The sequence below is a fragment of the Erpetoichthys calabaricus genome, chromosome 18 (genome assembly GCF_900747795.2).
Source record: "Erpetoichthys calabaricus chromosome 18, fErpCal1.3, whole genome shotgun sequence".
NCBI classification, from domain to species: Eukaryota; Metazoa; Chordata; class Cladistia; order Polypteriformes; family Polypteridae; genus Erpetoichthys; species Erpetoichthys calabaricus.
Genome location: NC_041411.2, coordinates 8,988,010 through 9,001,279, shown reverse-complemented (window position 1 = coordinate 9,001,279; position 13,270 = coordinate 8,988,010). Strand labels below are relative to the sequence as shown.

Genomic DNA, 13,270 nt, shown 5'->3' with positions numbered 1-13,270 from the left:
GCCACAACTACTCGGTGCATCATCGTAATCACCAGCCCTCTTCACGTTGCCCTTTACCCAGCCTAGCCCATCCTCAAAGTGACCTGTGCCCATTCTGTAGCTGTGCCCACTCAAATCCAGCCTGTTTACAGCAACACTTTAGAGACTGGCACACTCCATGTGTGGTACAAAGCAGGCTACGGGAAAGTGACTGAAATTCCGACCACTTAAAAGGTGCACCAACATCTGTGCCACTGGTGACCCTTTAGGCCAAACAATTGCCATTAAGTAAAGGGAGGCAAAAAAATAAACAAAAAGGCTGAAGAAACCAGAAACGGGCATGCCAGCGGTTACCAGAGTGTTGGGTGGCACCATTTCATATGGAGGTGAAGCTGTTTTATGTCTCCAAAAAAACCAATTTATATTCACAAATGTGATGTATTCATAAGAGATTGTTGATGAAGGTAGTGGAAAGTCTGAGTTTGGTGTCACAAGCAAAATTAAATGGACCCCCAGTAAATGGTTTATGACCCCCCCCCAGACTGAAAGTTCCCATTTTGAGGCTTTTAGAGTGACCTTGACATACTGGAGGCCGTGAGTCAGATGACTGGTCATTTTTTCCCCTTGGCGAGCATTTTGTAGGCGACATGGTAAGCCATTTGTGTGTCTGGATGTGTTGTGCAGTGCAGCTTCAAAACTAGAACAGCACTACACACCGGTGGTCTCCCAGTTGTCCTAGTCAGGGTGGTCCAACCAGTGTACTGGCGTTCTCTCCAGGGCCGTTTCCTGCCTTGTGCCCAGTGTTGCTGGGATAGGCTGTGACACCTACGACCCTGAACTGGGTCACGCGTGTCTGAGAGTGTCACAGAATGGCATTAAGTGACTAGATTGTGACGTGTTTGGACTGTAATGGCTTCTCTCTCCCTCTCCCCCCTTCTCTCTGTAGGTAACATCAATGGCTGCAAACTGCATTACTACTTTTTCTTGCTGGCGGCAATACAAGGAGTCACACTGCTGCTTTTCCTGATTGTCTCGGTGAAATATGACAGGCACAGAAGCAAATCCAGCATGCAGAGACAAAGCGCAGGATCTTAGTGGCAACAAGAAGAGAGCCGTGGGGTCTTTTTCAGTGTCTACTCTTTGTTCTTTTTTTTAGGTTAGTTTTTCTACATTTTTCAAATTGGCTCTTCCCTTTCGGAGAAGGCAGGCGTTACAGATGATCTGTGAACGTGTGCACAGAGCCACAGCGAAGGCTGTGCGGCGTGAACCTTGTGCTTCGAGATAATGTTTTAGCAGTCTCCTTTATTTGAGGACAAATCTTCTCCTTCTTCAGATGCTCTCCCTCCCCACTAATTTTGTTTGGTGTTGTCTGATATTATAAAAGCACAAAATGCGGATGCCGACGATGAAGGTCTGCATTACGCAATTGAAAGAGAGTGAAGTGGCAGTGTTCCTTAAGGCCTGGGCACCTCTAGAACCTCAGCAGGAGCCACATGTGGCCACTTTTAATCTGGAAACTCTTGAGGTGTTAGTGTTGTGAACGTTAGGAGAACGGCCACACCGACCTGGGAGTGGCGTACTCGGTCGAGGTCGAGTGAGACCACCACAACTAATGTACGGAGTTGTCAGGGTGGCTACGTGACTGCTGGGGCAGTATTAGAGGGCACGGTGGCAATTTGCAGATGGCTTTCTCTCCAAATCCAGTTCTCCTTTTCAGATGGAGCGCTCACGTTATTGAGGCTTTCGGGGGGTGGTGGTGGTGGTGGTGACTGGGGTAACAGCTGTTGAACCTTGGGCCTTGCTATGCTAACAGTCATTTTGGCTCCATAAATTGAGATTATTCTGAGGCGCATATTTGCACAAACGTTGACTTTACGAGTGGTTTTATTATTTGTTATAGTGGGTCTGATGTGATGGTCTCATTTTGTTCCTTTTGTATCTCTTTTTAAAATCAGAACTGAAATAAATGATTTGTTGTTTTTTTTTTCCTTTTATACTTTGATTTTTCTGTTTGCCTCTTTATGCAAATTAAAATCAATTTAAGTAATCATAAACGTTTGCTTGTTGCTGTTCAACTGCTTTAAATTTAGGACATATTGTCGGCACTCTGAATTGTAAGGGTCTTTTCTTTTTATTTTGAAGTGATCCCGTCTCGGTGCAGATTGGGACAGCGTAGCTCTTCTCTAAACAGACGAGCTCGAGGGACTGAATGGTCTCTAAAAGATGGGTAAAGGCCTTTGGGAGAAGCCCCGTCTTTCCCCTGCTTCATTGGAGGGCGTGCCAGATGTGGCTCACATGGTGGTAGCTCTTGGTTGACACACAGATTGTGAATGATGCAGCAGGGTAGTGGCTGCTGTTTTAAATTAACACTAAGTGACAGCTAAAATGGTGGTACTTACAGCATCAGGGGCCTGCGCCGAATTCCCTCCTCAGTCCTCGTTTTTGTGCATTTCACACACTTTCCTTTCTTGTAAATGGGGGCTTTCTGGGGACTCCAACTCCTCCAACATCTGAAAAGAAAAGCAGATTGAATTAACGGGGACTGCAAACTGGCCCAGTAGGAGTGAGCATGGGAAGGCCTTGGGATGGGCGGGTGACCCACCTGGAGCCGACCTGCATTGTGCCGCGTGGTGCGAGGATAAAACTCCCAACTCCCTGCATTCCCTAAAGAGCGAGTGGATAGACAGACGCACAGTGCATCAGAAGTATAAATCTATAACAGAAATTGAGTTCAAGTGCACGTGAGCAGGGAGTACGTCTGGGTAAGTCGGCGTATCGACTACAAATCAATACGTTTTAAGATGTGCCATACATTTCAAACATTGTTCTCTGCAGTAAACTATTTTTGCTGTCCTGCTGTCTTTTCTTATTTGGAACGAAGTGATATGTTTCTTGATGCGAGTTGCTGAGAATTTTAACTATAGGTGGTGGTGACAAGCTGCCCTCTGAATGTATCACTAGGCATCTGTGAAATTCACCTTGTCGCAGGTAATGATGAGATTTCAGATGTCTGCTGGCAAGGTCTTCGCTCCATTCTGTACTAAACGCCTCATGTCTCCATGCTTGGATTTGATTTATTTTGAATTTAACCTTTTCAATGTGTTGAACAAGCAGTGTCTCCGAGAAGACCAGAGTCACAGTGCCACATAAACCCACATTAATGCCTTCCGATACAAAGTCAGACCTGACCTCCGTATGCGTCGAGTGCTACGCTAGTCAGGCCAAGCCGGCCTTATAACGGCTGCAGTGAGACTCACTTGTGGAGAGCATTATTGGGAACGCGTGTGCGCCATGCAGCTATCTAATCGGCCAATCAGGTGGCAGCAGTGCAGGGCAATGTTCACATCAGACACTAGAATGGGGACAAAATGGGATCTCAACCAGGCCAGATGGGCTACTCTGAGTAGTTATGTGACTGCTGGGATTTAGGAGTTTCCTTAGAATGATGCAATAAACATTCAGTGTTAGCAGCACTGTGGTGGAGAGGGTGGACAACTTCAAATACACCTCAGATATTTAGCAAGTCGTGGACTGCTGCTTTTACTGATTACTCCTTTTATCTTCTTCAATGCACAATCACTCTAACTTTAGCAAATAAGGATTTAATTACATATTGCACTGAGTGTATAACGGTATGTGACAAATTCAATTCCATTTGATTTATTTTCATTTTCCTCCCAAGTTCCTTCAACATGCGCATTACATTAAATGGCAACTCCACGCGTGTGCATGATTGTGATGGACTGCCATGTTGTCTGGGACAGTTATGTCGTGCTTAAGAAAAACCAGCACTCTGACTTCATGGGCAAATGGAAGACGCAAAGTCAAACACAAAGCCAAGACCTAAAAATGGAGATCAAAAAAACCGGCGAGCAAAGCCAAAATGTGACACAAAATTCATAAGTCAGAAAAATCAAGAGTGGTCTCCTGTAGACCTTCTCGTATACTCGGATATGGGGATGGATAACGGAGGAGTAAACCACAAGACAATGATTAGATTTTATATTACATACGTTAAAGAACCATCAACAACAAATCAAATCAAATGAATAATATACTGAACAATTATTTTAAAAGTGAAGTTGAATAAATTGAACTCTGCAGCTGCATGAATAAAAGGTAAAGTGCCCCTTCCAGTTTGCGGAAACAGGCCAAAAGTTGATAGAAATCCACATTTTGTACTGAATACTTGCATGCAAAATTTGGTTGACCTAAGTGAGAGAGTTAGTGTTTATATACACACACACACACACACACACACACACACAGAGACCATTTTTGGACTCGGAGAGGTCTAAAACATGGAGATTCATCAACATTGAATCTTTGGATGATTACAATACCTTCCCTATACTTCGTATACAAGACAGTAACAACATCCAGTGAGTGGCAAGCAGAAACATCTTGTTGATGAGGAGGTGAGAGGAACATGACAATACTGGTTCAAGCTGATAGAAAAGGCGACGTTACCTCAGGTGAGCACTCTAAACAAGTGTGGTTAGCATGAAAACATCTCACAAAGTACAACCTGTTGGACCTTAGAGGTGGCTTAGCTGCAGTAGCAGAAGACCACTTCAGGGTTACACTTGTGTCAGCCAGGAGCAGAAAGCCGAGGTGCCGGTGGGCACAGGCTCAACAAAACTAAACGGCTAAAGACAGTAAAAACGTAGCCTGGCCTGATGAATCTCGCTTTCTGAGACATGCAGATGGTGGGGTCAGAATGTAGCGCCAACAGCGTGAATCCACGTACCTCAAGTGCCTTGTGCCAACAGTCCAGGGTGGTGGTGGTTGTAGGGGGATTATTTATTTATTTATTTATTTTTTGCATACTCGTCATCACTTGAATGCCGTGGCTTATTTGAGTGTTGGTGCTGACCACGTGCATCTCTTCACGCCATAGTTTCCACATCTCCTAACAGCTACTTCCAGCATGATAATACACCACGTCACAAGGCAAACGGGTTTCATGATCATGACAATGAGTTCAGTGTTTCTTCGGTGATCTGAATTCAGATCCCAGGGATCTGAATTCAGTAGAACACCTTTGGGATGATGTATACCTGGAAGATTCACAGCATGAATGTACAGCTGACGAACCTGCAGCCATGTCAACATGGACCAGAATCGCACGGAAATGCTTCAAAATATCTTATGGAGTCCATGCCAGAAAGAACTGAGGCTGTTCTGATAGCAAAAGAAGGCCCTGCTCAGCGTTAAGTTAGTGGTCCTGAGAATGTGCTCAGTGAGCCCATGTGTGTTGTTCTTTTCTCAGATGTACCAAGACACTCCTCCATTTTGTTTTTATGTCTGTAGCAAAGGTTTTGTGCTTTTCTGTTCAATTCTGAATGGGTGGCATTTTTGGCTTTGATTTTAGCTTCAGTACCTGAGGGCACTTTAACTTACTCCAGAACAGAAAGACAAAGGGGGGATCCTTCTTGTGTCCACCAGAGGAGCCACAGATGCCAGTTGTCCTCAATAAGGTTCAACCAATGAGAGGAATCTCCAGGGTACACGCTGGGCTCTGGGCCCGCCACCCTGTATTATTGTCACCAGCATGAAGCCCTGTCCTCTAGGGGGCAGTGTGCTTTATCATTACATGAAGAACAGACTACTTGCTTGCTTTGATCTTCATGACTTCTGACACCCCAGCCCTCAAGTCAGACATTCGTCTCCCAGTGTTGTGGAGGGGAGGCTGCTGGACGGTTTACTGGAGACTTGTCCTGAGATGTGCTGTTATTTTCCCTACATCAGGTACCACGAGTTGTTTCTACAGCCTCCTCTAAAAGTATTGAACAAACAAAAGAATTTGTTGTTGCTGTGCACTGAAGACATTTGAATATGAGATCAAAAGACCAAAATGACAAGAAAGATCCAAGTTTCAGCTTTTATTCCCTGGTATTGACATCTCAATATGTTAAACAACATTGAACAGAGCACACATTTTATATCAAACATCTCCGTTTTTTAAGTGAGCAAAAGTATTGGAGGACGACGAGTGACAGGTGTTTCTTGTTCCCCAATTGATTGTTTCATCATGACGTAGTGCTGCGTATCTCCTCTCAGTTTAAGCTTTGGCTTTCACCTGTGTAGTTAAGAAGGGCAGACCAACATGAAGAGCAGAGAAGCTGAGAAAAGGACTAAAATCCATTAGAGGTATTTTGAAAACATTGGGCACAATTTGGAATGTCCTGAAAAAGAAGGAAACCATCGGTGTACTGAGCAACAGGCACCAACCGGTCGACTGATGACAGAGAAATGGTGAGAGCAGGAAAGGAAAACCTGAAAACAACAGTTGTTAACATCATGAAGAAACTCCAAAGAGCAGGAGTGAAAAGTAATCCTAGTTCATTGTTCGTGGGTGACTTGAAGAACAACAACACAGAGTACAAACCACTCATCACAGTAAAAATCAGAAAGCCTGATCGGAGCTTGCAAAAAAGTACAGAGATGAGCTACAACAATTCTAAAACAAAGATTTAAGGACTGATGAGAGAAAGATGAACCTCTACCAAAGTGATGGAGAAAGAAGGGATCTGTTCTTGATCCTAAATATACAAGCTCATTTGTGAAGAATGGGGAGGTTGTGTCATGGCTTGGGCTTGCATGACTACTTCTGGAACAGGCTCAGTTATCTTTATTGATGAAGTCACTCATGATAAGAGTAGCAGAATCAACTCAGAAGCCTATAAAAACATATCGTCTGCCAAATTATGGAGAAATGCATCCAAACTAATTGGGAGGACCTTTACTATGCAGTAAGACAATGATCCAAAACACACTACCACCTCAGCTACTTCAGCGGGAAAAAATGGCAGATTTTGCACTGGCCAGGTCAATCAGCAGATCTTAACCCAATTGAACATGCATTTCACCTCCTGATGAGGTGACTGAAGGACAAAACCCCACAAAACAGACAACAACTTAAAGATTCTGTGGTAAAAGCCTGAAAAGACATAATCAATAAAGAAACAAGAAACTTGGTGGAGTCTATGGGTCATAGGCCTCATGCAGTTATTGCGAGCAACTGATATGTAACCAAATATGAAGTATTTTTGACTTTAACTGAAGTGAAAACATTCTGTTCCAATAATTTGGCTCACTTGAAAAACTACGATGTTTGATATAAAATGTGCTCTGCTCTATCTTGTTTAACATATCGAGATGTGAATGCCAGGGAATAAAAGCTGAACCTCTGATCTCTCTTGTCGTATTCGTCTTCTGATTTCACACTCGCATGTCTTCAGCTGGCCTCGCTGTTCCAGTCCTTTGAGAGCGCGAGGTTTGCCCAGTTGCTGTTGGCGCGGCGTATCCCCTTCTCACTGATGGCACAGCTCGGGTGTCGCCCGTAAGATGGTGAGCTGCTCCTCCTTGAACACACAGAGACCCGACATGAATCACAAGGCTCAACTCTTGTGGATTATTGGTAAACGCCATGTCTCTTCCACAGAACAAAAGAGATTCAAATGCAGACATCTTCACGTGGCACGGATAGACGTGACTGAACTTTGTCATCCGAACACAGACGCCACTCTGTTCTCTGACCCAGCGACGTGTAAAATTACAAAGTGCCGGCTTGTGATCGGCTCCCCAAGTCGTCTTTGCGTGCCTTCATTTATTTATTTTTTTTTGTTATTTTTATTCACTTAATAGGCTAATGTGTTCAGTGCGCCTTTTGAAAAAATGCACAATAAAAGACACAGCGCAAGGACAGAATCTGTCATTTCAGAAAATGTCAGCTGGAGAGCCATTTAGAATATAAGGATTTGACACCGGCAGCCCTATTAGCTGCAACAACACAATTACTATGAACGTTCAACGGTGACATTTTCGACAGTCGTGGAGGAGGCGATATCCCGTAAAGGAAAAAATTAAAAAATAAAGAGGATTTCATAAATAGATGCTTTCAAACTGCCGCAAATGAGCCCATTTCTAAATTGTAAGAGTCGATCTGCAGCCCAATGTTAACTGCAGACAAGTAAACATGGCGGACGTGGACTGCTGCACTTTCTATCAATTCTAACCGAAGGGGCAGACTTTCCTAACCTCACCTCACTGAGGCACCTTGGGGGGGGGGGTTTGGGCTTGAGGGTCTTCCGTCATTCAGTGCCCGGCCATATGCACAAGGACTACCAAGTGGGGCCTTTCTGTCAGTTGGGGTTACACCAGGATGACACTTCATGACCACCGGGCCCACAACAGAAGAGTTGGAGGAACTGAGTGTGAAGGGGGGCATTGTGGGAAAAATTGAAGGCCCCCTCCCTCCCCACTGGGTGTCCAATAACCGCAGGCAGGAGACAGCGTCAATCATTATTCTTTATCTAAGCCTTAAAAAAGGCAACAAATGCATAGTAAGTGTTAACAAAGAAACGAGCGTCCTCTGCGCTCGACTTGTACAATTCATTAATTACAATTCCAAGGAGATCATTACAAAATCATCAGACAAACGTCAATACCTTAAATAACCAGTTAGCCCCGCACACGGGCAGTCCCACCAGCTCAGGAGTACACGACTTTTCCGATGTGTATGACCGTGACATTTCGCTCCTTTTCGTTGTTCGGACGGTTTGTAAAACATTGGGCTGATTTCATAATAAGTATCAACAGGAAACGTAGCACGAAGCATTACAACAGAACAATGGCTATGCCTTAAAATATGACATTCTCTCTTAAGCTTTATGTGTGTGTACTGTATATATCTCTCCACTATAATAAAGAAATCCTGGGACGAGAGATGAGACGTGACTTTCTCAGAGAGACACTTTCATGTCCCGCCAGACAATACTTTGTGCCAAGAGATTTAACTACGCCCAGGGCTGGAAATAAAAGACAAAGAGTAGACGACAAAGTTGTCAAGGATTCAAAAACGTTAGAGATAATGAAAGGACTAAAATTAGAAAGTCTCAAAAAAAATGATAGTAAAAAACGCATTAGTGCAAACAAGCGGAAATTATTACTCGGCGATATAACGGAACAACGGAAAAAGGTCAAATATATATATTGTTTGGATTTAAACTTTAAGTCGGAGACTTGTAGATCGTCTAATTCGTGTTGCCTCCCAATGAAGAGGCGTATCTGCGAGAATTAAAAGATTTATTGTTTGGGTAAAGTGAAATCCACATACGCGAGCGGCAGAGACGCGAAGTGACTGGCGTGTAGCACAGGCGGGGGAGTTGGCAAGCAGGGGGCAAAGCCTCCTAGTTTACTATAAAATAACTAAAATGCATTTATTGTAGTGAATAATAAAATAACAGCTGCAGCTCAACAGATGAAATATGAAAACTCGATCACAAACTCGACAGATAATAAAGCTGGGCTGCTGTCAACAATTACCTGGTCACCTGCTGGGTGTCAATTCAACTCTTGGAGCACCACCCTGAAGGAACTCCTCAGCAGTGACACCGTGAAACGGCGAGGCGAGGTGAAGGGCGGACATCGTGCAGCACAATCCAAGTAAGATGCGCACACTTCTGTACCTTCGCTTCTTCCTGTCGTGAAGTCCAGAAAGCCCACCGTCTTCTAGAAAGGAAAACCGATAACAGACCAATTAAGAAATGGACAACACAAGACACGGAGGGGGGTACAAGCTGTGGCGAGTCATTGGGGGTCTTACCGTTTAGTCTTCTCTCAGACCTGAACCCGAACCCCCATCCATGACAGCATGTCAGCCACTTGTGTCACCAGGAGCGAGTTCCGTTGCCTGCGCCCTTTGGAGTACAAAGTGGCCAGCCTGACACTAAAGGCCCAAGTTAACGTGGAAGCGCTTGCTTCGTTTCTGTCTAATGTCACATGGTGTCGCCCTTTAGCCCCCGTAAGTTAACACGATCTAGAACTTTCTTAGCCATATCTGTAAAAGCGAGTGCTAATTACAGCAGTTAGTTTACGGCCTCAGCTGACTGTGCTTAACGACTGTGTGAATCGAGAAATAAGAACTGTTCTTTAATATCGTTTTTATTATCTTCTTTTTGTGTTAATTGTTTTGCCTTGAACTTTTACAACTTCTAAAAGCGCAGATCTTCGGCCTGTGGAATTCTCTGAACACGCGTCACACTATTGCCAGAACTGTCCTCTGAAGCAAACTGCAGAACTAAGCTTTGGTGATTTGGGACAAACGCGGACATTGCCCCCCCCCCCCACCCTCTTCCTGTCCCATTCCGATGTTCACGGTGGGCGCACACTACAGCACCCCGTTAACGTCAGCACAGCACTCCACTTTGGGAAGAGGAACAAACTAGAGGTAGACCCATATGGCCGTGAGAAGGAGTTTTGCCCATTTTTGTTCATTCTTGACACTTCATTGTTTCTGATCTCCAGACACATCACATATATAATCCAGAAGACAGACGGGGTAAACACAATACGCCGTTTTAAACAATTACTTTAGTTATTGAAGGAAAAAAGTGTGCCATCACCCGTATCACTCGTGTGAAAAAGTAATTGCCCCCAAAGCCTGAATACTTTGTTGTGCCGCCGTTTCAGATGCTTATACTAACAGGGGATCAGAGCTCCACTCTACCCAACACAACTGTTTGAGTTCAGCCACATTAGAGGGGTCTCGACTGTGAGCTGCCCCCTCCACATCTCAGTGGGGTTCACTCCAAAGCCTTTGTTTTTGTGCAGCTATTCAGAGGTGGCCTTGCTCTAGTTGTCCCACTACATAACCCAACAGGGCTTGTGCTGCAGATCATGGACTGATGACTGGACATCTGACTTCCGTACTTTCCTGTAGAGAGCTGAATTCCTGCACCCCTCAGTTACGGCAGGTCACCCAGGACCCTAAAGCTGCAAAGCACACCACCATGTCTGAAAGCTGTGTTAGCTTTACGCCAGATGGAATGGGACCCACGTCTTCCAAAATGTAGCACCTTCGACTCATCAGTGCACACACATTATTTGGGGTGCAGTCACGGTGTTCTTCAGCATTTGCCAGATGAGCCGTTACGTCCCTCTCGCTTGGCAGTCGTTTTTACCTTGTGACTCTGCCACAGACTCCATTTTTGTCCAGTCTCTTGTAATGGTGGAATCAAGAATGCTGGCATTAACTAAGCTGAGAGGACCCTGTAGTTCCCTAGACGTTCATCTGGTTCTTCTGTGTCTTCCTAGGATGAGTTTTCTCAGCACTCATTTTACTAGCTTGGCCACTCATAGGCAGATTAACCGCTGGCCCAAGTGAGGAGATGATGGCTGTCACGGTGGTTCACTGACTGATACTTCAGTAATTTGCTTTCTCTGATCTTCTGGAGTTTCTTTTACTCAAGGCGTGGTGTGCTGCGTTTAGCCCATTTCACATTGCTGGAAAGTAGCTTTCAAGCTTAGGCGATTCTAGTCCAGCGTAACCCATTATCTTTGACGTTTGGTTCATTGGTTGAGTGAGTGACTAAGGGGGCAAATACTTTTTCACATGGGTGATGGAGCTCTTGAACCTTTTACTTTCAATCAATCAAATGATCATTTAAAAACTCAGGTTGTCTTTCATTGTTCTACTAAAATTGAGATCAGAAACAAGTGTTAAGGAAGAGTGGAAAGCAGGAGGGGGCAAATACTTTTTCACGGCACTGTGGCTAAGCTCCCCAGGACAGGAACACTTGAGCACACATTACCTGGGGTCAGTCGAAAAGAGGACATTGGGACAGCGTCCTTGACAGCCGTCACCTCAGTCCGCCCACAGGAGGAGGAGGTGGCTGCACAGAGATCTGCCCGTCTGCCAAGGCCTACGTGCCAGCGGGAGCACAAGATGGCACTCTGGCAGTCCTCCTGTAGACCATGTTAAGAAGAGGATGTGTGTGTTGGCAAAAACACGCTTTTTAAAATTTAAAGTTTAGAGGTCCAGCGGCCTGCTGCCAGGTCAACCCCCCCCCCCCCCCTTTCATAAAGCAGGTGGCACTGCCAGCCGGCATATTGAGATCTTCTTAAGGTGTGATGTTACTAAGGGGTGCACGCTTGACGCCCAGCTTTTCCCCCTTTCTCTGTGTGTTAGCACTTCAGGTGGGTCTTGAATGGCCTGAACCTCCTAAACCGTCTTTTTCATGGAGCCCACACCACTTCTGGGTACCCAAAGTGAGACGGGAGGGTCGTGGGTGTCGGGACCATCGCCTCTGCAGACAGACTGAGTCCTCACCACCCCACTGTGCTGCCTTCACACAGCGGCCAGCCAGACCCTCTTTCACATGTTCACGTGTGCTCCGCTGCTGGTTAACAAACGAGAGATCAGAGGTTCTTAAAATTGATTTTTTTTCCTTACCAACTCAATTTTGCCTTCTGATGTGTCAAAATTCACTGCCGTCCATCATCATCTAATTCTTTCACCTAAAGCCTGAAAGCCACGAGGACTGATTTTGGTCATTTATGTGAGGTACAATGCCCGGTGGGGGCTGGGTGGTCTCGTGGCCTTTGAACCCCTGCAGACTTTGTTGTTTTTTTTCTCTCCCGTCCATCTTACTTCAGTTACTTTACTTTATTCTTTCTTACTTAGTAGGGCCTAGTCTAATTTTTGTTACACCATTTGTATGAAAGAAATGTCATTGTTGTTGTTGTTGTTAGTTCCAGCATGGAGAATTGTAACAAAGCAGTGGCGTCTGCCTTAACCCGTCGCCAGGACTGGCATTGTGTGAAATGGCGACCCCGAATCCCAGCCGAGAAGCACCCACCTGTTACTAACATCTCAGAGGCAGCTCCCCATTTCGTCCGACACTTGGGGTCTTCATGTGCCACTTCATGCCGTCTTCATCTCCTTTGAACTTTACAATGGCCCTGCCCAGTTCTGCTGAATGACCATAACATGGGCACCTCATCTGTCCTCACCTTCCCATTGGCATCACCAGCTACGTCTCACCCACAGCGGTCACCTCTGAAAGAAGAAGAGGAAGAAGGTCAAGACACCAGGCAAGAAGCCAGCGTCAATGGAGGAGCACAGGGCCTCCCCCCGAGCACCTGACGGCATCAGTGAGCCCACCCTCTGGACGTGCGGCGGAGAACTCGAATGTGCTAATCGTTCAGGGTATTAACGGTGTAATGGTTTGGAGGAGCAGAAAGGGACGGCACCAGGATGGGGAACAAGGGCCCACCAGTTCACAGTGTGCAGACTGAAGTGAATTATGGGATGCCAGCTGGACTCTATTGTCCTTTATTTATATATAACAAAACCCTCGAGATCTCCTGTGGTCTTATAAAATCGTATGGGCCTCGGCCAACATGGCTGACTCTAGAATGTTCTTACTCATCTTTAGGAACGAATCTGCAGAAAAACCTAAACGCGAGTGGACTAAGAGTTCAATGGGAAGATAGAGCGGTCGAT

At 45.3% G+C, this 13,270-nt stretch overlaps 1 protein-coding gene across 1 annotated transcript in view; it reads left to right on the top strand.

The window, feature by feature from the left end:
* The window catches only part of slc15a4 (solute carrier family 15 member 4), an 81,206-nt gene extending 79,173 nt beyond the window's left edge, over positions 1–2,033 (top strand). Inside the window, 1 exon segment of the mRNA XM_028824230.2 lies at positions 926–2,033. Within this exon segment, the coding sequence (XP_028680063.2) occupies positions 926–1,074 (149 nt within the window). The 3' untranslated portion in view covers positions 1,075–2,033.
* The last annotated feature ends 11,237 nt before the right edge of the window (positions 2,034–13,270 follow it).